Genomic DNA, 25,930 nt, shown 5'->3' with positions numbered 1-25,930 from the left:
GTGGGAGGAATAGTGCCCCATCGTTGGTGTCAGTGGGAGGAATAGTGCCCCATCGTTGGTGTCAGTGGGAGGAATAGTGCCCCATCGTTGGTGTCAGTGGGAGGAATAGTGCCCCATCGTTGGTGTCAGTGGGAGGAATAGTGCCCCATCGTTGGTGTCAGTGGGAGGAATAGTGCCCCATCGTTGGTGTCAGTGGGAGGAATAGTGCCCCATCGTTGGTGTCAGTGGGAGGAATAGTGCCCCATCGTTGGTGTCAGTGGGAGGAATAGTGCCCCATCGTTGGTGTCAGTGGGAGGAATAGTGCCCCATCGTTGGTGTCAGTGGGAGGAATAGTGCCCCATCGTTGGTGTCAGTGGGAGGAATAGTGCCCCATCGTTGGTGTCAGTGGGAGGAATAGTGCCCCATCGTTGGTGTCAGTGGGAGGAATAGTGCCCCATCGTTGGTGTCAGTGGGAGGAATAGTGCCCCATCGTTGGTGTCAGTGGGAGGAATAGTGCCCCATCGTTGGTGTCAGTGGGAGGAATAGTGCCCCATCGTTGGTGTCAGTGGGAGGAATAGTGCCCCATCGTTGGTGTCAGTGGGAGGAATAGTGCCCCATCGTTGGTGTCAGTGGGAGGAATAGTGCCCCATCGTTGGTGTCAGTGGGAGGAATAGTGCCCCATCGTTGGTGTCAGTGGGAGGAATAGTGCCCCATCGTTGGTGTCAGTGGGAGGAATAGTGCCCCATCGTTGGTGTCAGTGGGAGGAATAGTGCCCCATCGTTGGTGTCAGTGGGAGGAATAGTGCCCCATCGTTGGTGTCAGTGGGAGGAATAGTGCCCCATCGTTGGTGTCAGTGGGAGGAATAGTGCCCCATCGTTGGTGTCAGTGGGAGGAATAGTGCCCCATCGTTGGTGTCAGTGGGAGGAATAGTGCCCCATCGTTGGTGTCAGTGGGAGGAATAGTGCCCCATCGTTGGTGTCAGTGGGAGGAATAGTGCCCCATCGTTGGTGTCAGTGGGAGGAATAGTGCCCCATCGTTGGTGTCAGTGGGAGGAATAGTGCCCCATCGTTGGTGTCAGTGGGAGGAATAGTGCCCCATCGTTGGTGTCAGTGGGAGGAATAGTGCCCCATCGTTGGTGTCAGTGGGAGGAATAGTGCCCCATCGTTGGTGTCAGTGGGAGGAATAGTGCCCCATCGTTGGTGTCAGTGGGAGGAATAGTGCCCCATCGTTGGTGTCAGTGGGAGGAATAGTGCCCCATCGTTGGTGTCAGTGGGAGGAATAGTGCCCCATCGTTGGTGTCAGTGGGAGGAATAGTGCCCCATCGTTGGTGTCAGTGGGAGGAATAGTGCCCCATCGTTGGTGTCAGTGGGAGGAATAGTGCCCCATCGTTGGTGTCAGTGGGAGGAATAGTGCCCCATCGTTGGTGTCAGTGGGAGGAATAGTGCCCCATCGTTGGTGTCAGTGGGAGGAATAGTGCCCCATCGTTGGTGTCAGTGGGAGGAATAGTGCCCCATCGTTGGTGTCAGTGGGAGGAATAGTGCCCCATCGTTGGTGTCAGTGGGAGGAATAGTGCCCCATCGTTGGTGTCAGTGGGAGGAATAGTGCCCCATCGTTGGTGTCAGTGGGAGGAATAGTGCCCCATCGTTGGTGTCAGTGGGAGGAATAGTGCCCCATCGTTGGTGTCAGTGGGAGGAATAGTGCCCCATCGTTGGTGTCAGTGGGAGGAATAGTGCCCCATCGTTGGTGTCAGTGGGAGGAATAGTGCCCCATCGTTGGTGTCAGTGGGAGGAATAGTGCCCCATCGTTGGTGTCAGTGGGAGGAATAGTGCCCCATCGTTGGTGTCAGTGGGAGGAATAGTGCCCCATCGTTGGTGTCAGTGGGAGGAATAGTGCCCCATCGTTGGTGTCAGTGGGAGGAATAGTGCCCCATCGTTGGTGTCAGTGGGAGGAATAGTGCCCCATCGTTGGTGTCAGTGGGAGGAATAGTGCCCCATCGTTGGTGTCAGTGGGAGGAATAGTGCCCCATCGTTGGTGTCAGTGGGAGGAATAGTGCCCCATCGTTGGTGTCAGTGGGAGGAATAGTGCCCCATCGTTGGTGTCAGTGGGAGGAATAGTGCCCCATCGTTGGTGTCAGTGGGAGGAATAGTGCCCCATCGTTGGTGTCAGTGGGAGGAATAGTGCCCCATCGTTGGTGTCAGTGGGAGGAATAGTGCCCCATCGTTGGTGTCAGTGGGAGGAATAGTGCCCCATCGTTGGTGTCAGTGGGAGGAATAGTGCCCCATCGTTGGTGTCAGTGGGAGGAATAGTGCCCCATCGTTGGTGTCAGTGGGAGGAATAGTGCCCCATCGTTGGTGTCAGTGGGAGGAATAGTGCCCCATCGTTGGTGTCAGTGGGAGGAATAGTGCCCCATCGTTGGTGTCAGTGGGAGGAATAGTGCCCCATCGTTGGTGTCAGTGGGAGGAATAGTGCCCCATCGTTGGTGTCAGTGGGAGGAATAGTGCCCCATCGTTGGTGTCAGTGGGAGGAATAGTGCCCCATCGTTGGTGTCAGTGGGAGGAATAGTGCCCCATCGTTGGTGTCAGTGGGAGGAATAGTGCCCCATCGTTGGTGTCAGTGGGAGGAATAGTGCCCCATCGTTGGTGTCAGTGGGAGGAATAGTGCCCCATCGTTGGTGTCAGTGGGAGGAATAGTGCCCCATCGTTGGTGTCAGTGGGAGGAATAGTGCCCCATCGTTGGTGTCAGTGGGAGGAATAGTGCCCCATCGTTGGTGTCAGTGGGAGGAATAGTGCCCCATCGTTGGTGTCAGTGGGAGGAATAGTGCCCCATCGTTGGTGTCAGTGGGAGGAATAGTGCCCCATCGTTGGTGTCAGTGGGAGGAATAGTGCCCCATCGTTGGTGTCAGTGGGAGGAATAGTGCCCCATCGTTGGTGTCAGTGGGAGGAATAGTGCCCCATCGTTGGTGTCAGTGGGAGGAATAGTGCCCCATCGTTGGTGTCAGTGGGAGGAATAGTGCCCCATCGTTGGTGTCAGTGGGAGGAATAGTGCCCCATCGTTGGTGTCAGTGGGAGGAATAGTGCCCCATCGTTGGTGTCAGTGGGAGGAATAGTGCCCCATCGTTGGTGTCAGTGGGAGGAATAGTGCCCCATCGTTGGTGTCAGTGGGAGGAATAGTGCCCCATCGTTGGTGTCAGTGGGAGGAATAGTGCCCCATCGTTGGTGTCAGTGGGAGGAATAGTGCCCCATCGTTGGTGTCAGTGGGAGGAATAGTGCCCCATCGTTGGTGTCAGTGGGAGGAATAGTGCCCCATCGTTGGTGTCAGTGGGAGGAATAGTGCCCCATCGTTGGTGTCAGTGGGAGGAATAGTGCCCCATCGTTGGTGTCAGTGGGAGGAATAGTGCCCCATCGTTGGTGTCAGTGGGAGGAATAGTGCCCCATCGTTGGTGTCAGTGGGAGGAATAGTGCCCCATCGTTGGTGTCAGTGGGAGGAATAGTGCCCCATCGTTGGTGTCAGTGGGAGGAATAGTGCCCCATCGTTGGTGTCAGTGGGAGGAATAGTGCCCCATCGTTGGTGTCAGTGGGAGGAATAGTGCCCCATCGTTGGTGTCAGTGGGAGGAATAGTGCCCCATCGTTGGTGTCAGTGGGAGGAATAGTGCCCCATCGTTGGTGTCAGTGGGAGGAATAGTGCCCCATCGTTGGTGTCAGTGGGAGGAATAGTGCCCCATCGTTGGTGTCAGTGGGAGGAATAGTGCCCCATCGTTGGTGTCAGTGGGAGGAATAGTGCCCCATCGTTGGTGTCAGTGGGAGGAATAGTGCCCCATCGTTGGTGTCAGTGGGAGGAATAGTGCCCCATCGTTGGTGTCAGTGGGAGGAATAGTGCCCCATCGTTGGTGTCAGTGGGAGGAATAGTGCCCCATCGTTGGTGTCAGTGGGAGGAATAGTGCCCCATCGTTGGTGTCAGTGGGAGGAATAGTGCCCCATCGTTGGTGTCAGTGGGAGGAATAGTGCCCCATCGTTGGTGTCAGTGGGAGGAATAGTGCCCCATCGTTGGTGTCAGTGGGAGGAATAGTGCCCCATCGTTGGTGTCAGTGGGAGGAATAGTGCCCCATCGTTGGTGTCAGTGGGAGGAATAGTGCCCCATCGTTGGTGTCAGTGGGAGGAATAGTGCCCCATCGTTGGTGTCAGTGGGAGGAATAGTGCCCCATCGTTGGTGTCAGTGGGAGGAATAGTGCCCCATCGTTGGTGTCAGTGGGAGGAATAGTGCCCCATCGTTGGTGTCAGTGGGAGGAATAGTGCCCCATCGTTGGTGTCAGTGGGAGGAATAGTGCCCCATCGTTGGTGTCAGTGGGAGGAATAGTGCCCCATCGTTGGTGTCAGTGGGAGGAATAGTGCCCCATCGTTGGTGTCAGTGGGAGGAATAGTGCCCCATCGTTGGTGTCAGGGGGAGGAATAGTGCCCCATCGTTGGTGTCAGGGGGAGGAATAGTGCCCCATCGTTGGTGTCAGGGGGAGGAATAGTGCCCCATCGTTGGTGTCAGGGGGAGGAATAGTGCCCCATCGTTGGTGTCAGGGGGAGGAATAGTGCCCCATCGTTGGTGTCAGGGGGAGGAATAGTGCCCCATCGTTGGTGTCAGGGGGAGGAATAGTGCCCCATCGTTGGTGTCAGGGGGAGGAATAGTGCCCCATCGTTGGTGTCAGGGGGAGGAATAGTGCCCCATCGTTGGTGTCAGGGGGAGGAATAGTGCCCCATCGTTGGTGTCAGGGGGAGGAATAGTGCCCCATCGTTGGTGTCAGGGGGAGGAATAGTGCCCCATCGTTGGTGTCAGGGGGAGGAATAGTGCCCCATCGTTGGTGTCAGGGGGAGGAATAGTGCCCCATCGTTGGTGTCAGGGGGAGGAATAGTGCCCCATCGTTGGTGTCAGGGGGAGGAATAGTGCCCCATCGTTGGTGTCAGGGGGAGGAATAGTGCCCCATCGTTGGTGTCAGGGGGAGGAATAGTGCCCCATCGTTGGTGTCAGGGGGAGGAATAGTGCCCCCATCGTTGGTGTCAGGGGGAGGAATAGTGCCCCCATCGTTGGTGTCAGGGGGAGGAATAGTGCCCCCATCGTTGGTGTCAGGGGGAGGAATAGTGCCCCCATCGTTGGTGTCAGGGGGAGGAATAGTGCCCCCATCGTTGGTGTCAGGGGGAGGAATAGTGCCCCCATCGTTGGTGTCAGGGGGAGGAATAGTGCCCCCATCGTTGGTGTCAGGGGGAGGAATAGTGCCCCATCGTTGGTGTCAGGGGGAGGAATAGTGCCCCATCGTTGGTGTCAGGGGGAGGAATAGTGCCCCATCGTTGGTGTCAGGGGGAGGAATAGTGCCCCATCGTTGGTGTCAGGGGGAGGAATAGTGCCCCATCGTTGGTGTCAGGGGGAGGAATAGTGCCCCATCGTTGGTGTCAGGGGGAGGAATAGTGCCCCATCGTTGGTGTCAGGGGGAGGAATAGTGCCCCATCGTTGGTGTCAGGGGGAGGAATAGTGCCCCATCGTTGGTGTCAGGGGGAGGAATAGTGCCCCATCGTTGGTGTCAGGGGGAGGAATAGTGCCCCATCGTTGGTGTCAGGGGGAGGAATAGTGCCCCATCGTTGGTGTCAGGGGGAGGAATAGTGCCCCATCGTTGGTGTCAGGGGGAGGAATAGTGCCCCATCGTTGGTGTCAGGGGGAGGAATAGTGCCCCATCGTTGGTGTCAGGGGGAGGAATAGTGCCCCATCGTTGGTGTCAGGGGGAGGAATAGTGCCCCATCGTTGGTGTCAGGGGGAGGAATAGTGCCCCATCGTTGGTGTCAGGGGGAGGAATAGTGCCCCATCGTTGGTGTCAGGGGGAGGAATAGTGCCCCATCGTTGGTGTCAGGGGGAGGAATAGTGCCCCATCGTTGGTGTCAGGGGGAGGAATAGTGCCCCATCGTTGGTGTCAGGGGGAGGAATAGTGCCCCATCGTTGGTGTCAGGGGGAGGAATAGTGCCCCATCGTTGGTGTCAGGGGGAGGAATAGTGCCCCATCGTTGGTGTCAGGGGGAGGAATAGTGCCCCATCGTTGGTGTCAGGGGGAGGAATAGTGCCCCATCGTTGGTGTCAGGGGGAGGAATAGTGCCCCATCGTTGGTGTCAGGGGGAGGAATAGTGCCCCATCGTTGGTGTCAGGGGGAGGAATAGTGCCCCATCGTTGGTGTCAGGGGGAGGAATAGTGCCCCATCGTTGGTGTCAGGGGGAGGAATAGTGCCCCATCGTTGGTGTCAGGGGGAGGAATAGTGCCCCATCGTTGGTGTCAGGGGGAGGAATAGTGCCCCATCGTTGGTGTCAGGGGGAGGAATAGTGCCCCATCGTTGGTGTCAGGGGGAGGAATAGTGCCCCATCGTTGGTGTCAGGGGGAGGAATAGTGCCCCATCGTTGGTGTCAGGGGGAGGAATAGTGCCCCATCGTTGGTGTCAGGGGGAGGAATAGTGCCCCATCGTTGGTGTCAGGGGGAGGAATAGTGCCCCATCGTTGGTGTCAGGGGGAGGAATAGTGCCCCATCGTTGGTGTCAGGGGGAGGAATAGTGCCCCATCGTTGGTGTCAGGGGGAGGAATAGTGCCCCATCGTTGGTGTCAGGGGGAGGAATAGTGCCCCATCGTTGGTGTCAGGGGGAGGAATAGTGCCCCATCGTTGGTGTCAGGGGGAGGAATAGTGCCCCATCGTTGGTGTCAGGGGGAGGAATAGTGCCCCATCGTTGGTGTCAGGGGGAGGAATAGTGCCCCATCGTTGGTGTCAGGGGGAGGAATAGTGCCCCATCGTTGGTGTCAGGGGGAGGAATAGTGCCCCATCGTTGGTGTCAGGGGGAGGAATAGTGCCCCATCGTTGGTGTCAGGGGGAGGAATAGTGCCCCATCGTTGGTGTCAGGGGGAGGAATAGTGCCCCATCGTTGGTGTCAGGGGGAGGAATAGTGCCCCATCGTTGGTGTCAGGGGGAGGAATAGTGCCCCATCGTTGGTGTCAGGGGGAGGAATAGTGCCCCATCGTTGGTGTCAGGGGGAGGAATAGTGCCCCATCGTTGGTGTCAGGGGGAGGAATAGTGCCCCATCGTTGGTGTCAGGGGGAGGAATAGTGCCCCATCGTTGGTGTCAGGGGGAGGAATAGTGCCCCATCGTTGGTGTCAGGGGGAGGAATAGTGCCCCATCGTTGGTGTCAGGGGGAGGAATAGTGCCCCATCGTTGGTGTCAGGGGGAGGAATAGTGCCCCATCGTTGGTGTCAGGGGGAGGAATAGTGCCCCATCGTTGGTGTCAGGGGGAGGAATAGTGCCCCATCGTTGGTGTCAGGGGGAGGAATAGTGCCCCATCGTTGGTGTCAGGGGGAGGAATAGTGCCCCATCGTTGGTGTCAGGGGGAGGAATAGTGCCCCATCGTTGGTGTCAGGGGGAGGAATAGTGCCCCATCGTTGGTGTCAGGGGGAGGAATAGTGCCCCATCGTTGGTGTCAGGGGGAGGAATAGTGCCCCATCGTTGGTGTCAGGGGGAGGAATAGTGCCCCATCGTTGGTGTCAGGGGGAGGAATAGTGCCCCATCGTTGGTGTCAGGGGGAGGAATAGTGCCCCATCGTTGGTGTCAGGGGGAGGAATAGTGCCCCATCGTTGGTGTCAGGGGGAGGAATAGTGCCCCATCGTTGGTGTCAGGGGGAGGAATAGTGCCCCATCGTTGGTGTCAGGGGGAGGAATAGTGCCCCATCGTTGGTGTCAGGGGGAGGAATAGTGCCCCATCGTTGGTGTCAGGGGGAGGAATAGTGCCCCATCGTTGGTGTCAGGGGGAGGAATAGTGCCCCATCGTTGGTGTCAGGGGGAGGAATAGTGCCCCATCGTTGGTGTCAGGGGGAGGAATAGTGCCCCATCGTTGGTGTCAGGGGGAGGAATAGTGCCCCATCGTTGGTGTCAGGGGGAGGAATAGTGCCCCATCGTTGGTGTCAGGGGGAGGAATAGTGCCCCATCGTTGGTGTCAGGGGGAGGAATAGTGCCCCATCGTTGGTGTCAGGGGGAGGAATAGTGCCCCATCGTTGGTGTCAGGGGGAGGAATAGTGCCCCATCGTTGGTGTCAGGGGGAGGAATAGTGCCCCATCGTTGGTGTCAGGGGGAGGAATAGTGCCCCATCGTTGGTGTCAGGGGGAGGAATAGTGCCCCATCGTTGGTGTCAGGGGGAGGAATAGTGCCCCATCGTTGGTGTCAGGGGGAGGAATAGTGCCCCATCGTTGGTGTCAGGGGGAGGAATAGTGCCCCATCGTTGGTGTCAGGGGGAGGAATAGTGCCCCATCGTTGGTGTCAGGGGGAGGAATAGTGCCCCATCGTTGGTGTCAGGGGGAGGAATAGTGCCCCATCGTTGGTGTCAGGGGGAGGAATAGTGCCCCATCGTTGGTGTCAGGGGGAGGAATAGTGCCCCATCGTTGGTGTCAGGGGGAGGAATAGTGCCCCATCGTTGGTGTCAGGGGGAGGAATAGTGCCCCATCGTTGGTGTCAGGGGGAGGAATAGTGCCCCATCGTTGGTGTCAGGGGGAGGAATAGTGCCCCATCGTTGGTGTCAGGGGGAGGAATAGTGCCCCATCGTTGGTGTCAGGGGGAGGAATAGTGCCCCATCGTTGGTGTCAGGGGGAGGAATAGTGCCCCATCGTTGGTGTCAGGGGGAGGAATAGTGCCCCATCGTTGGTGTCAGGGGGAGGAATAGTGCCCCATCGTTGGTGTCAGGGGGAGGAATAGTGCCCCATCGTTGGTGTCAGGGGGAGGAATAGTGCCCCATCGTTGGTGTCAGGGGGAGGAATAGTGCCCCATCGTTGGTGTCAGGGGGAGGAATAGTGCCCCATCGTTGGTGTCAGGGGGAGGAATAGTGCCCCATCGTTGGTGTCAGGGGGAGGAATAGTGCCCCATCGTTGGTGTCAGGGGGAGGAATAGTGCCCCATCGTTGGTGTCAGGGGGAGGAATAGTGCCCCATCGTTGGTGTCAGGGGGAGGAATAGTGCCCCATCGTTGGTGTCAGGGGGAGGAATAGTGCCCCATCGTTGGTGTCAGGGGGAGGAATAGTGCCCCATCGTTGGTGTCAGGGGGAGGAATAGTGCCCCATCGTTGGTGTCAGGGGGAGGAATAGTGCCCCATCGTTGGTGTCAGGGGGAGGAATAGTGCCCCATCGTTGGTGTCAGGGGGAGGAATAGTGCCCCATCGTTGGTGTCAGGGGGAGGAATAGTGCCCCATCGTTGGTGTCAGGGGGAGGAATAGTGCCCCATCGTTGGTGTCAGGGGGAGGAATAGTGCCCCATCGTTGGTGTCAGGGGGAGGAATAGTGCCCCATCGTTGGTGTCAGGGGGAGGAATAGTGCCCCATCGTTGGTGTCAGGGGGAGGAATAGTGCCCCATCGTTGGTGTCAGGGGGAGGAATAGTGCCCCATCGTTGGTGTCAGGGGGAGGAATAGTGCCCCATCGTTGGTGTCAGGGGGAGGAATAGTGCCCCATCGTTGGTGTCAGGGGGAGGAATAGTGCCCCATCGTTGGTGTCAGGGGGAGGAATAGTGCCCCATCGTTGGTGTCAGGGGGAGGAATAGTGCCCCATCGTTGGTGTCAGGGGGAGGAATAGTGCCCCATCGTTGGTGTCAGGGGGAGGAATAGTGCCCCATCGTTGGTGTCAGGGGGAGGAATAGTGCCCCATCGTTGGTGTCAGGGGGAGGAATAGTGCCCCATCGTTGGTGTCAGGGGGAGGAATAGTGCCCCATCGTTGGTGTCAGGGGGAGGAATAGTGCCCCATCGTTGGTGTCAGGGGGAGGAATAGTGCCCCATCGTTGGTGTCAGGGGGAGGAATAGTGCCCCATCGTTGGTGTCAGGGGGAGGAATAGTGCCCCATCGTTGGTGTCAGGGGGAGGAATAGTGCCCCATCGTTGGTGTCAGGGGGAGGAATAGTGCCCCATCGTTGGTGTCAGGGGGAGGAATAGTGCCCCATCGTTGGTGTCAGGGGGAGGAATAGTGCCCCATCGTTGGTGTCAGGGGGAGGAATAGTGCCCCATCGTTGGTGTCAGGGGGAGGAATAGTGCCCCATCGTTGGTGTCAGGGGGAGGAATAGTGCCCCATCGTTGGTGTCAGGGGGAGGAATAGTGCCCCATCGTTGGTGTCAGGGGGAGGAATAGTGCCCCATCGTTGGTGTCAGGGGGAGGAATAGTGCCCCATCGTTGGTGTCAGGGGGAGGAATAGTGCCCCATCGTTGGTGTCAGGGGGAGGAATAGTGCCCCATCGTTGGTGTCAGGGGGAGGAATAGTGCCCCATCGTTGGTGTCAGGGGGAGGAATAGTGCCCCATCGTTGGTGTCAGGGGGAGGAATAGTGCCCCATCGTTGGTGTCAGGGGGAGGAATAGTGCCCCATCGTTGGTGTCAGGGGGAGGAATAGTGCCCCATCATTGGTGTCAGGGGGAGGAATAGTGCCCCATCGTTGGTGTCAGGGGGAGGAATAGTGCCCCATCGTTGGTGTCAGGGGGAGGAATAGTGCCCCATCGTTGGTGTCAGGGGGAGGAATAGTGCCCCATCGTTGGTGTCAGGGGGAGGAATAGTGCCCCATCGTTGGTGTCAGGGGGAGGAATAGTGCCCCATCGTTGGTGTCAGGGGGAGGAATAGTGCCCCATCGTTGGTGTCAGGGGGAGGAATAGTGCCCCATCGTTGGTGTCAGGGGGAGGAATAGTGCCCCATCGTTGGTGTCAGGGGGAGGAATAGTGCCCCATCGTTGGTGTCAGGGGGAGGAATAGTGCCCCATCGTTGGTGTCAGGGGGAGGAATAGTGCCCCATCGTTGGTGTCAGGGGGAGGAATAGTGCCCCATCGTTGGTGTCAGGGGGAGGAATAGTGCCCCATCGTTGGTGTCAGGGGGAGGAATAGTGCCCCATCGTTGGTGTCAGGGGGAGGAATAGTGCCCCATCGTTGGTGTCAGGGGGAGGAATAGTGCCCCATCGTTGGTGTCAGGGGGAGGAATAGTGCCCCATCGTTGGTGTCAGGGGGAGGAATAGTGCCCCATCGTTGGTGTCAGGGGGAGGAATAGTGCCCCATCGTTGGTGTCAGGGGGAGGAATAGTGCCCCATCGTTGGTGTCAGGGGGAGGAATAGTGCCCCATCGTTGGTGTCAGGGGGAGGAATAGTGCCCCATCGTTGGTGTCAGGGGGAGGAATAGTGCCCCATCGTTGGTGTCAGGGGGAGGAATAGTGCCCCATCGTTGGTATCAGGGGGAGGAATAGTGCCCCATCGTTGGTATCAGGGGGAGGAATAGTGCCCCATCGTTGGTGTCAGTGGGAGGAATAGTGCCCCATCGTTGGTGTCAGTGGGGGGAGGAATAGTGCCCCATCGTTGGTGTCAGTGGGGGGAGGAATAGTGCCCCATCATTGGTATCAGTGGGGGGAGGAATAGTGCCCCATCATTGGCATCAGTGGGAGGAATAGTGCCCCCATCATTGGTGTCAGTGGGAGGAATAGTGCCCCATCATTGGTATCAGGGGGAGCAATAGTGCCCCAACATTGGTGTCAGTGGGAGGAATAGTGCCCCATCATTGGTATCGGGGGAGCAATAGTGCCCCAACATTGGTGTCAGTGGGAGGAATAGTGCCCCATCGTTGGTGTCAGTGGGAGGAATAGTGCCCCATCATTGGTGTCAGTGGGAGGAATAGTGCCCCATCATTGGTATCAGTGGAAGGAATAGTGCCCCATCGTTGGTATCAGTGGGAGGAATAGTGCCCCATCGTTGGTGTCAGTGGGAGGAATAGTGCCCCATCGTTGGTGTCAGTGGGAGGAATAGTGCCCCATTGTTGGTGTCAGTGGGGGGAGGAATAGTGCCCCATTGTTGGTGTCAGTGGGGGGAGGAATAGTGCCCCAACACTGGTGTCAGTGGGAGGAATAGTGCCCCAACACTGGTATCAGTGGGAGGAATAGTGCCCCAACATTGGTGTCAGTGGGAGGAATAGTGCCCCATCATTGGTATCAGTGGGAGGAATAGTGCCCCCATCATTGGTGTCAGTGGGAGGAATAGTGCCCCAACATTGGTGTCAGTGGGAGGAATAGTGCCCCATCGTTGCTATCAGTGGGAAGTATAGTGCCCCATCGTTGGTGTCAGTGGGAGGAATAGTGCCCCATCATTGGTGTCAGTGGGAGGAATAGTGCCCCATCATTGGTATCAGTGGGAGGAATAGTGCCCCATCGTTGGTGTCAGTGGGGGGAGGAATCGTGCCCCATCGTTGGTATCAGTGGGAGGAATAGTGCCCCATCGTTGGTGTCAGTGGGAGGAAGAATAGTGCCCCATCGTTGGTGTCAGTGGGGGGAGGAATAGTGCCCCATCGTTGGTGTCAGTGGGGGGAGGAATAGTGCCCCATCGTTGGTGTCAGTGGGGGGAGGAATAGTGCCCCATTGTTGGTGTCAGTGGGGGGAGGAATAGTGCCCCATCATTGGTATTAGTGACACCAATGATTGGGCACTATTCCTCCCACTGACACCAATGATACTTACCTTGCTGACCCCTGCTCCAGCCTGGGCTCGCTCGCTCCCTCCCTCTCCCATGGTACAGACACTTACCGGTCAGATGTCTTCCTTCTCCGGCCGCTCTCCTCCTCTTCACTCGCTCGATCTTCGCGGTGCCGCTCGGCTCCTCCTTTCCAAGCTCCACCTCCTCGCCGGTGATTGGCCGCCTGTGTGCCTCTCCTGAGCTACAGTTCCGGCGGCCAATCACCGACGAGGAAGAATTGATCCCGGGGGTGTGTCCAGATGACAGGGACGGCATGTCATCCCGCCCACACCTGGAGACGGATCGAGGAGCGGTGTCTCGGTTCCTAAGGCCATCGGAAATATGCGTTTTCCGATGGTCTTAGGCGACCCCTGGGAAAGTGTCGTTCGACCCCCAAAGGGGTCGCGACCCCCAGGTTGAGAACCGCTTTTCTATTGTGTGTACTTCTCTCAATTAAGACTTACTGTCCTTTCTGTCTGCTGCTTCATTCCTCTGCTATAAGCATGAGTCACTTCTGACAAGTTTTCCTGACACCAAGAGAAAAATGGTGACAGGGGAGGGACCTCCAGCAGATTGACAGCCTCAGCTCTGTTCCTGTGTGGAGGGGGTATGTCTCTTCCCTCCCTAATGATTTTGGCCATTTTTCAAGGCTACTAAAGTGGGGATACTATACAGGGTAATCTGGAAGCCACTTTTACAACAGGAGGAAGCACGGGTATCTACCCCCTCCCAGAAGAATTAGTACAGGGGTATGTTAGTATTCCATTACCACAAAAAGTTAAATGTAAATAAAACACACACATTTTGAAAAGGTCTTATAAGAACGATACAAAAAAAAATGAATCCATGTAAATCCATCGTCAATCATGGCATCCAGGAATGTAAATCCATCATCAAACACGGCATCCAGCAATGTATTCCACCGTCAATCACAGAGCCCAGCAATGTATACAGTGGGGAAAATAATTATTTGATCCTCTACAGATTTTGTAAGTTTGACCACTTACAAAGAAATTAAGGGTTTACACTTTTTATCATAGGTGTATTTTAAATGATAGAGACAAAATTACAACCAAAAATCCAGACAAAACACGATACAAATGTTATAAATTGAGTTGCAGTAAAAAAAGTATTTGATTCCCTACCAACCAACAATAATTCTGGCTCCTACAGACTGGCTATGTGCTCATGTGGTACACAGATTAGTCCTGTCAATTTAAGAAGGTACTCCTAAGGACAACTCGTTATGTGTATAAAAGACACCTGTCCACAGAATCTCATTTTTCCTCACCATCATGGGCAAGACCAAAGAGCTGTCAAAGGATGTCAGGGACAAGATTGTAGACCTGCACAAGGCTGGAATGGGCTACAAGACCATCAGCAGGAAGCTTGCTGAGAAGGAGACAACTGTTGGAGCATTTATTCGCAAATGGAAGAAATGCAAATTAATTATCAATTGCCCTGCAAGGTCCCCCTCCTCAAGAAGGCACATGTACATGCCCCTTTGAAGTTTGCCAATGAACATATAAATGATTCAGAGAAGGATTGGGTGAAAGTGCTGTGGTCAGATGAGCCCAAAATTGAGCTTTTTGGCATTAATTCGATTCGCCGTGTTTGGAGGAAGAAAAATGCTGACTATGACCCTAAGAACACCATCCTTACATTCAAGCACGGAGGTGCTAAAGGTACAGGCTAACTTTGCTGCATTGAGGGGCCATGTATTGTAAAATCTTGGATGAGAACCTTCTTCCCTCAGTCAGAACACTGAAGATGGGTCGTGGATGAGTCTTCCAGCATGACAATGACACAAAACATACCACCAAGGCAACAAAGGAGTGGCTCAAGAAGAAGCACATTAAGGTCATGGAGTGGCCTAGCCAGTCTCCAGACCTTAATCCCATAGAACATTTATGGAGGGAGCAGGAACTTCAAGTTGCCAAGCGACAGCAAAGAAACCTTAAGGATGTATCCTCCATTCACAACAAGCCCAACTTTGAAATCGTGCGACTTACAGTCTTACTTAAAGTCGCACGATTTCAAAGTTGGAGGACCCACTGATTTCAGGTGCAATTTGCAAGACATCTGATAAAGATGTCTATGCAAATCGCACCAAAAGTAGTGCATGAACTACTTTTGAAATCGGTGCGGCTCCAACCAAGTCGAAACCGCACTGATATGACCGCTCCAATTGCGGACAATAGGATGCGACTTGGCATGCAATTTGAGAGTCACAGGGCATGCAAATCACATGCCAAGTCGCATCCAGTGTGAACCAGGGCTTAGGAGGAGGGATTTTGGTCCACTCTTCTATTCTTGGTGATGCTGCGAATCCATGACTGTTGCAAAACATCTATTATAGAAATGTACTTGCTTAAAGAATAATTCTCACCAGAAAAATGTTCTAGTCCTCCTGGAGACAAAGTGCATGTAACATTTGTCCTGTTTTGTTTGCTGTAGATGCTGAGCTAGTGGGAAATACACAGATTACTGTTAGATGGCCCTGGGATCACAAAACCAGTCGGCATAGTCAAACTAAGGCCCACTTTTTGTCCCAGCGCTGCCTACTGGCCACTAAATGCAATGAGGCCTCAAGGGTCAGCAAAAAAAATGTCTGCTCAGTGAATGGATTATGTAACTTTGTCAGCAACTCTGTGACTTATCTTGTACTGGTTGGAATCTCATCGGTTCTGATTCTTGCTGTACATTATGTGATTGATGACTGCTTACTCTTGTTCTCATGGAAGTAAAAAATGCCAGCTCTGGATGCTATTTGATATTTTGTAGAGAGCTGTGGGTTACCAGGCTGCTCTAGAAATAGTTTGAAGGTATCAGCACTAAGCACCTGTGGCCTGCATAAGGTACAGGGGGCTCATATGTACACCTTAAAACTGAACATTTACAATCTGGCAAACCCCTGTAGTGTCTGGTTCTCTTTAAAAGGTAAAAGTACACACTGCAGTTTACTGTCCAGATAGTCTAACTTTATCAAGAGAACATTAGTAGGCATAATACAGTCTTTCACTGATAACACAGCAATGGTATAACCAATGTATTACTTACCCAAAGGTTATTTTCAAAATAAAAAGCATCCAGTAATTTAACAATGTGTGGATGATCGCATGATGCCAAAATATCGATTTCCACCATGTAATCTTCAAGTTCATCTTCAGACTTTGTATCGATGACCTTCGCTGCAGCCAAAATGCCAGTCTCTTTATTTTGGGCCTGAGAAAAAACACAGAAGAACAGTCTGTTTAGTGCAGTTATAAGACATACTCTGGTGTTTGGGTCAATATTTTAAAAAGAAAAAAATGGGAGGTATTGCACGACTTCTTTTTCTGCATGGAGAAATGACACATGGAATTTAATGACAACTCCACCAATTTTCTAAAAAATTTTATTATGTGTAAGGACAGCACCTAGTGACTCCAGAAAACGGATAATCTGCCACTCATGGATAATTCACAAAATTTAATAAAAGCTATATATAGAAAGCCATTTATGAATGGCTTTTACACAAGATTCACCAATGTCTAATCTGAACGAACAAAACCTATTTTGCAGGGCAGTTACAGTTCAGCAGGACATTTTTAGCAGTGGTACTGCCCACCGAATACAAGGGAGATCATTTCACAGTAACATGTGTACACCCCTTTTTATGCCTTTGCAGCTTAAGGCTAGGTTCCTATCTATGCAGGTTGCAGTTGATGCATTTTTCCGGCACATTTTGTGTTTTTGAACATGCTTTTTTTATGCATTTTGTGGTTTCTTTGGCTAATAGGAAAGTATTACAGTTCTGTTCATGTAGTGCGACTTAATGCGACTTTGATCCAACTTTACACTCTCTAGTACTCAAGTAGCATCAAAGTAGTGCAGGAAACTTTGTGTTCAAAGTCACGTTAGGGTCAGGGTTAAAGGCTAGGGTTAAACGTAAGGGTAGGGTTATGGTTAGAGTTAGGATTAGCACTTTAACCATAACAATTATCTACTAGCCCTAAAATGTGACTGTGAACACAGTAAGGTTCTTGCACTACTTTGATGCTAAAAAAGCAAAACGCATAAAAAAATACAACACTTGCGTTTCTGGTGTGGGTCTATTGAAGTCTATTACACAAAAAACGCAATCTGCTGTGGGAAAATAGTCACTGATGCTTTGCAAAAAAATGCACTGGCTCAAAATGCACAGATGTGAACCAGATCCATAGGAAACCATGTTAAATGGACTGTAGTGCATTTCTGCAAAATGCACTAAAAACACATAGGTGTGAACCAAGGGTAAGAGGTGGTTGACCTATGTTTTCAACGCCTCTACAACCTCAAATGTAAACAAGCCATAAAATTAAAAACTGGCTAACTAGGCTGGCCTAACTTGCATGAGTTGTGTATGAATTTATGTATAATGTCTATACATAATTTGTCTATACAATACATAACGTCTATACATAATTTGTGTTCCCTTTATACATTTGCTGGACTGAGATATATTACACAGCTTTCAAACATGTATATTGACATGCCCTTCCTTTTCTAACAAAGGAAGCAACTAAACGAAGTATTAACTATAACCTGGTGACTCACACAGGATAACGGTAGCTAAGAATGTTACAATGATGTTGTGTCACCGGGATGAAGTCATGTCTGTTGATAAGTCAAGACCTGATGAAAGCTGGCTGGGAGAGAGCATGTACTGAACATATCAAGCTCAAAATAAACCTACCATTGGCTTGACAGCTTTAAAATAAACCTCATTTACACAATCCATCCTTCCCTTTTCCACAAACCACCCCCAAATGTTCTAAATATTCCCAACTTATCCCCGCAATGGAACTCTATCCAAGTTCTTTTTTTTGTCTGTACAGTGTGGGGAAGGATAGGAACTGTCTGTGTCATTGGATTTCACCTTCAAAAAAGTAAGTGCAGCGCTAAATGAATGTATGATAAAAATAATAAAAAGTTCAGATAAATGAACATATGTTGAACTCCAGCTGGAAGTTGGAACAATCCACAAATGACAAATTGTGCAGATATCAGTGCAATAGCAGCAATAGAGTGCCCACTCTGCATGATAACTTCTACCAAAGTGATCGTTTCTACATACACAATTAATTTTTAGAGCCCACCTGATCCACCGCAGTATCCAGAGGAAGGAATCGCTGTTCCACAGGCTTCTACACCCACCCATCCCTAAAGGGGACCTCTGGCTGACTGGATTCTTTACTACCCAAGAGCTCCTGAGACACCTCCAGTATCCAGAGGGAGTATTATCCTTGGCTTGGCTACATCTGATTCCTAACGGGGACCTCCATTGTCTGATTTAATGCGTATATACATTACACATCTGGTGAGTGTGTATTCTTACCCCACTGATTTGGAGCACCATCACTGAAGTATTATTGCTGCTATTGCACTGATATCTGTACAAATTGTCACTTTTGGATTGTTACAACTTCCAACTGGAGTTCAACATATGTTCATTTATCTGGACTTTTTATTATTTTTATCATACATTCATTTAGCGCTGCACTTACTTTTTTGATTGTTATTGAGGTCTTTATATTGGTTACCTTTTACATATAAAGCGGTCACTTTTCTTTTATTTGATGATCATTGGATTTCACCTAAACTCATGCAAGGAGCACAAAAGGAAATGAGGGCCGATCTCTCCAAAGGGTGAATACATAGTAGTGTAAGCACACGTGAAGTGACAAGAACGTCTGTCATTTTGTTATTGATTTTGTGATCCCGAAGAGATTCTTCCTTCTTTCTCTTTTATCTTGCTGAAATCCCACCAATTATTGGCAAAAGACAATAGGCTTCATGTAGGGCATAAAAAATTCAAACCAAAACAACCAGTCAAATGTTTTATTCAGTACAGACACTCCTTACCTAAGGACCAAATTCCGTTCGAAGGACTTGGCCATTAAGGGAAATGGTCAGTGTGCGAGGAACTGTATACAGTACACATACCGTCCAACAGCTGGTTGTAAGTCTGAGAGGCGGTTGTTATGCAAAGAACTGAGCTGGTCATAAGTCTGAGACAGTTGTTAAGCGAGGAACTCTATACATGTACCATCGGAGAGTAGTTAAGCGAGGAACTGTATCCGTCGGAAAGCAGGTCAAAAGTCTGAGCAGTCACTAAACAGGTAGGTCATTAAGTGAGGTGTATCTGTAAATTAAAAATAAATCTAAAATATGATTGGCTAGTATAGGTAATTGGTAGTATAGGTATGTTCTACCTCTATTATATATAAGGCCCAAAGAGTCATGGTCCAATGCATTCAGAAAGATTATATGATGACTTGGACAGCAGCAATAAAATCTATAGTTATTAGCTATAGAAGATGGTGACTAAGGCGCTTCTGCATTTGGCTGCAACACATTTCTATCACATGTTCATCAGAGGCGCTGGAGAACACAAGTACCTACAGAAACTGGGAATTCTGCATCCAGCGAAAAATGCTGTCCAACATGGACAGCTCAACAAAACTACAAAATCATGTAAAATTGCCTATTCGCATACCACAGTATATTATTCAAGGCAAGGAAAACTAGAATAGATTCAAAGCTGCTGCTATGTTTTCTACCAAGTCACAAAATGCCATGGTCCATCTAAAAACTGAAGCCAAAGTGGCAACCTACAGAATACATGTATTCATTTTTCTATATCCTGATTGGTTTTAAAGGGTTAGTTCACCTTTACCAAAAACTGCCTATGCAGAAACAGTGTGTCTGTAAATAAAAACAAAGTGCACCTTTCAAGAAAGTTGAATAATGCCCTTGCTATAGGTGTGGACCATTTTACATACAGTATGTCATGAAGTCTGACTGGAATACTCCCAGAATGCAGCTAAGAGAGGCCCAGCTGTTACTGTTCACATCCACCATTACAGGAGTGAATGGTCAAACATTGAGCTGAGAGCTACTGCATCTGGGGAGAGAAAGTGCCTGTAAGAGGGATTGAATCCGAGAAATAGCTCACTCCCGTTATGATGAAGGTGACAGTAACAGCTGGACCTCTCTTGACAAAGTCCTGGGAGTTATCCAGTCAAGCTTCTTGAGGTACATAAATGACCTAAACCTAAAGCAAGGGCATTATTTAATTTTTGTCAAAGCAGCACAGCTTGTTTTTATCTACAGACATCCATTATCTTCATAGGCAGATTTTTGGTAAAGGTGCACTGTACCAGGGGCGGACTGACAACTCATGGGGCCCCCGGGCAATAGGGGATCATGGAGCCCCTGTGTCCTTGCCCAAACTCAAAAAAGCCTATGAAAAAGGGGCATCTCATGGGGCCCCCTACTGACCCCAGGCCCTCGGGCAGTGCCCGAGTTTCCAAATTGTCAGTCCGCCCCTGCACTGCACCCAGTATCTTTACTTTCCTCTGCACCACTTCATATAAAAGTGCTAAGAAGATTATGGCTTGTTGCTTCACTCAGAAACTCAAATCTTACAAGAAAGTAATACTAATCACAGCTGTGTGCCACAAGTCAGACGTCAATGTGTTTGCACTTGCAACATTTGTAATCCAAAATGCTACAAAACAGACTATTTGTGTTTGTCTTCTTAGGCAGGCCCTGTGGTTCCTGTCATTGCACACAGACATGTGCAATGTTTGCTGTACTTTACATACAAATATTTACATTGAACGCTGGATTAACAGCTGATCCTGTAACAGAGGTAGTGCAGAACAGAAATAGAACATGTGCTGCTTTTCACACCATTTCAACAATGTAACAATTACATGAGAGCCCCTTCCAGATTTGTTTGCCTTGATGGGATATAGAAGGCTGACATACTGGCTAAAAACAGTGCTCAAAATAGGAAACCAGGGATAAAGAATAAAAAGAAAGAAATATTCGCCTTACATTTCACTTCTCGCACTTGTCTAGGCGGGCAGATACGACATCACTCTGCCTTCTCTTTTTTTTTTTTTTTTGTTCCAGGGCCCATTCACACCATTGCGCTGTGGTACTGTACATTTTGCTCAGTTCATTCTGAATGGTATTTAAACTGTACTCCAACATACCTTCCCTAAGAAACTGAACATTGCACTGTAGTGCCTTGAGCTGCTGAAAATCCTGCATTCTAAATTTGTGGTCCATTGTCATACACTGGCCAGACAGACTGGTATTACTAAACTAGTGATATTCATTCAGGTGGTGGGGGCCATTTTAAGTAGGATCTACTCCCATTATTGCTTTAATTTATATTTTTTTCAAGGGGTAATACCCTTTACTGCAGAGCACATCCCATGCATCTGTTTTCTATGCATCCTGACTAGGTTAGAATGACATCTTCCACCACCCACCTGAAGCCTTTTGGGATACCTACTTCTCACATCCCAATGGGGCTATCTTCCAAACACTGCACATGAATCAGGAGGCTGGCTGCCAGGACCCAGAAGAGACTGATGGCACCCAATGGCATCAGCAGAAAACATAGCAGGACAAAACTTGAGTTGTGCCAGCCTTCGGCAGATTATTGCAAGATAATACTGGAAATTCACTAGACCAGGTAAAAGGGGAACGAGAAAAAAAAAAAAGCAAAAAAAAAAAAAAAGCACAACACAGAGGGGGCGTGAAGGAGTCAAACGTTTTTCTTTAACATAGGGTGTCTCCAAATTTTCAAAAAAAAAAAAAAAGCCAGTGTATTGCCCTTCAAACATTAGGGGAGCTGGACTGTGGCCAGTGGGAGTAGAAAATGCCCTGGCAGTGGTGGGAGTAAACTATGCCATAGGCTTGGTGGTCAGTGGAAGCAAAAAAGTTACATAAATTGGTGTCAGTGGGAGGAATAGTTCCCCATATCTAATGTCAGTGGAAGAATTAGCTTCCCATCTCTGGTGTCAGGGGGAGGGACAATGCTCCATCTTTGGTGTCATTGGAAGGAATAGTGCTTCATACAGACAACAATAGACACCGTGATTAATAGAATGATAAAGAGAAGTGACATGGAAATCATATTCCAATCAGACGTTGAGCATCTAGTGCCCCTACTTAAGCTGTGCTTTGCTCCCTCTCAGAGTGATCTCCCCTCCACAGAATCATAGTAAAGCTAGCCATAAAAGTTACAATCTGATTGTACAATCTTCTTAAGATTTGCTAACAACTGAGTAGTGTGATGGCCTGCTTGGCTGGATAAAAATTGGAATGTTCAGGTTCTTACACCACATGGTAAACCTCAAGGAACATTTAAGTCCTACAAGCTTTACATCTCCCACACTTATGTGGTTTATTTGAGCTGCCTGGAGCATCACCTTTATTTTGAGAGCCTGGGATTATGAATCCATGTACTATTGGTACAGTGGGGCAAAAAAGTATTTAGTCAGCCACCAATTGTGCAAGTTCTCCCACTTAAAAAGATGAGAGAGGCCTGTAATTGGCATCATAGGTAGACCTCAACTATGAGAGACAAAATGAGAAAACAAAACCAGACAATCACATTGGCTGATTTGGAAAGAATTTATTTGCAAATTATGGTGGAAAATAAGTATTTGGTCAATATGAAAAGTTCATCTCAGTACTTTGTTATATATCCTTTGTTGGCAATGACAGAGGTCAAACGTTTCCTGTAAGTCTTCACAAGGTTGGCACACACTGTTGCTGGTATGTTGGCCCATTCCTCCATGCAGATCTCCTCTAGAGCAGTGATGTTTTGGGGCTGTCGCTGGGCAACACGGACTTTCAACTCCCTCCAAAGGTTTTCTATGGAGTTGAGATCTGGAGACTGGCTAGGCCACTCCAGGACCTTGAAATGCTTCTTACGAAGCCACTCCTTCATTGCCGGGCAGTATGTTTAGGATCATTGTCATGTTGGAAGACCCAGCCACATTTCATCTTCAATGCCCTTGCTGATGGAAGGAGGTTTGCACTCAAAATGTCACGATACATGACCCCATTCATTCTGTCCTGTACATGGATCAGTCGTCCTGGCCCCTTTGCGGAGAAACAGCCCCAAAGCATGATGTTGCCACCCCCATGCTTCACAGTAGGTATGGTGTTCTTTGGATGCAACTCAGCATTCTCTCTCCTCCAAACACGACGAGTTGTGTTTCTACCAAACAGTTCTATTTTGGTTTCATCTGACCATATGACATTCTCACAGTCATCTTCTGGATCATCCAAATGCTCTCTAGCAAACTTCAGACGGGCCGGGACATGTACTGGCTTAAGCAGCAGGACACGTCTGGCACTGCAGGATCTGAGTCCCTGGCGGCGTAGTGTGTTACTAATGGTAGCCTTTGTTACGTTGGTCCCAGCTCTCTACAGGTCATTCACCAGGTTCCCCCGTGTGGTCCTGGGATTTTTGCTCACCGTTCTTGTGATCATTTTGACCCCACGGGGTGAGATCTTGCGTGGAGCCCCAGATCGAGGGAGATTATCAGTGGTCTTGTATGTCTTCCATTTTCTAATTATTGCTCCCACAGTTGATTTGTTCACACCAAGCTGCATGCCTATTGCAGATTCAGTCTTCCCAGCCTGGTGCAGGTCTACAATTTTGTTTCTGGTGTCCTTCGACAGCTCTCAGGTCTTCACCATAGTGGAGTTTGGAGTGTGACTGTTTGAGGTTGTGGACAGGTGTCTTTTATACTGATCTTTTATACTGATAAAAAAACTCTCCGCTTTTCTTCTTCCATACCCTGATACATCTGGTCGTGCAGTGAAAGGGGTTTTTTATCCTCCTTAATATCGAGCGTGGCAAAAATCGCCCCCAACAAATCGTCTACCTCTTCCAGAGACAACTTGTATCTAGAGGGGCCTCTGGGATTGTCTGAGGGGGCCCTCCCCTTCTGAATCCTCTTCGGACTGGGAGCCCAGGGATGGCTCACCCTCCGCAGCCTCCTGGCCCTCCGTTCCTTGACTGGTTGAAGGAAGCACCTGCTGGAGGGGCGCGGCCTGGGGTAATGCCAAATTCTTAACAAGTGTTTTGAAGGAGTCAAAAGGTATTAGTCAGTTCCCTCACTGATTTAACCAAGTCTCCCTGTGACAGACTCTCCTCCCTAACTAACCCCTCTATACAGGACCCACATAGCACCTTTTTCCACAACTCTTTCAGGGTCATCTTACATGACAGGCATTTATGCTTAGGCACCTGGTGCTTGAGTTTTTCACGGGCTTTACCCTGCAAAAACGAGAAGCGGAGAACCAGGGAACCTATTACAGCTTAACCAAGCCGCCTGCCCAGCTGCCACCCCCCCCCTTTCTCCTCCCTGGCAGGGAACAGGGGCCTGATCTTGGATAGACCCCCCCCCCCGCCCTGGCACCTCTGACCACAAAGAGGGCCGGGAACACCCCTTGGAGCTAGGGGCCCATAGGTAGGGGAAAGACTCCACTGAGTCACCTGCCTGTGCCTGGCTGGTCAGGAGGGTGGTCACCTCGCCGCAGTATCGCCTGTCTCCACAGGCTACCGCACCGCCATTCTTGCCGCTGTCCCCGTGTCTTCGGGGCCAAGGCTGGAAGTCGGGACCCCGGGAGAAGCCCCGCCCCTTCCACCGGAAATGACGTCTCCCGTCATACGGCCCGGCACGCTCCAATGCCAACACGTATGGGAGGAGCGGGACTCCTCCCTCGGTCTCCCTAGACCTCAGCACGAGGACACCCCAGCTCCCACAACTCTCCGGAGGGGGCCGGGGGGCGGCCGACAGGTTAGTACCGTACCTTCCTCTGACCCGACAGAGGCAGCAGCCCTGACCATGCAGCATTACTGGGGGATAGCAGCCGGCTCTCCAGCCTTCACCCCACGCTGCCCTGTCTCCATCCTAACAACCAGGTCTTGCTGTCCACTGACAGCACCTGGAGAGGCCTCCAAAAGATGTCTCCCCACCGGAGGAAACACAAAAAACTGAGGTCGGAGGGGAGTGACAGAGTTTTTATTTAGGGTGGAGGTGTTTCCTCAGGTGGGTAGGAGCCTGCAATTCCAAAGCAAACATACCATTATCTCCATTTATTTCAAAAGAAAAGCAGCAATCTGTAGAGATAAATGGGGAATGGACTTTGCATTGTAATGAATACTAACAGCGATGTGCATGGAGCAGGACCAAATGTTTAGAGGAGGATGTGGTCGTAGTCCTGTTGACAGATGAACGATCTCCCCAGTCGAAGGTCCAGAGCGCTCTGGAACAGGTTTTTATCAAGGATGTCTTTGTATATTCTTTCCTTTGATTCTGACTAGTCTACCAGTTCCTGCCGCTGAAAAACATCCCCACAGCATGATGCTGCCACCACATGCTTCACTGTAAGGATTGGCCAGGTGGTGAGCGGTGCCTGGTTTCCTCCAGACATGATGCTTGGCATTCAGGCCAAAGAGTTTAAATCTTTGTTTCATCAGACCAGAGAGTTTTGCTTCTCATGGTCAGAGTCCCTCAGGTGCCTTTTGGCAAAATTCCAGGTGGGCTGCCATTTGCCTTTTACTAAGGAGTGGCCAGGCAGCTCGCTCTAGGAAGATTCCTGGTGGTTCCAAACTTCTTCCATTTACAGATGATGGAGGCCACTGTGCTCATTAGGACCTTCAATGCTGCAGAAATGTTTCTGCACCCTTTCCCAGATCTGTGCTTTGATACAATCCTGTCTTGCAGGTCTACGGACAATGCCTTGGACGTCATGGTTTGGTTTGTGCTCTGACATGCACTGTTAACTGTGGGACCTTATATAGACAGCTTTATACCTTTCCTAATCATGTCCAATCAACCGAATTTCCCATAGGTGGACTCCAATCAAGATGTGGAAACATCTCAAGGATGATCAGTGGGAACAGGATGCACCAGAGCTCAATTTTGAATGTTATGGCAAAGGCTGTGAATACTTATGTACATAATGTAGAAAAAAACAGCAAAAGCCAAAAACAGCAGCTGTAAAAACGTCAAGTGTGCATGAGGACTAAGTGTGGTTAGAAAGACTTTTTGTAAATATTGTAGTATGATGCACAACTGTGATGTATGACTTGCGAGTTCCCATCACCTGTGTAATGTGCATTCTTACAGTCAATAAAATTGATGAGAAAAAAGAAAAAAAAAATCAGACAAGGGTCTTCTTTGGAATCTAACATATATTTTTTAGAACGAATGCGGAATATCATTCATTTCCATTCAATTTATTATTTGTCATACAATTTAAAGTTTATGCTGAGGAGCCCCCAAACTTGAAGTCCCCCTGCCCCCCAAAGTGAAAATCCAGCACTGTTGGTAACACAGATTGAAAAATAATTCAGTATTACAGCTTGTCTGCACACGGTTGGTAACGTTTCTACTGTGATCCCTTGAGTCAACTCATATACGGTCTACAGATGTATGCACACATGATTAACAGCTTTCTGGGATGTGTAAACCATTACCTTAAGTGCAAAGAACTAAACACACCAAGCAAGGTCTCTCTCATGAGTTCATAAATTAATGAATGCTGAAGTCATAACTCTAAATGATGAATGCATCAAAATGTCACAAGAAATAGTGAAGAGCATCTTTT

At 50.4% G+C, this 25,930-nt stretch overlaps 1 protein-coding gene across 3 annotated transcripts in view; it reads right to left on the bottom strand.

Annotated features, from left to right (window-relative positions):
- The window catches only part of SLK (STE20 like kinase), a 107,340-nt gene that overhangs the window by 50,640 nt on the left and 30,770 nt on the right, over window positions 1-25,930 (bottom strand). For all 3 annotated transcript variants that reach the window (XM_089690264.1, XM_089690265.1, XM_089690266.1), the window contains exon 2: window positions 15,533-15,697. In XM_089690264.1, coding sequence (XP_089546390.1) covers window positions 15,533-15,697 — 165 coding nt within the window. The remainder of the gene's footprint in view (window positions 1-15,532; window positions 15,698-25,930) is intronic.

This window comes from Staurois parvus, unplaced genomic scaffold (genome assembly GCF_062004578.1).
Source record: "Staurois parvus isolate SC_StPar_1 unplaced genomic scaffold, SC_StPar_1.0 ptg000525l, whole genome shotgun sequence".
Classification (NCBI taxonomy): Eukaryota; Metazoa; Chordata; class Amphibia; order Anura; family Ranidae; genus Staurois; species Staurois parvus.
The sequence above is the reverse complement of the archived record's forward strand: the minus strand, read 5'-3'. Positions and strand labels throughout refer to the sequence as shown.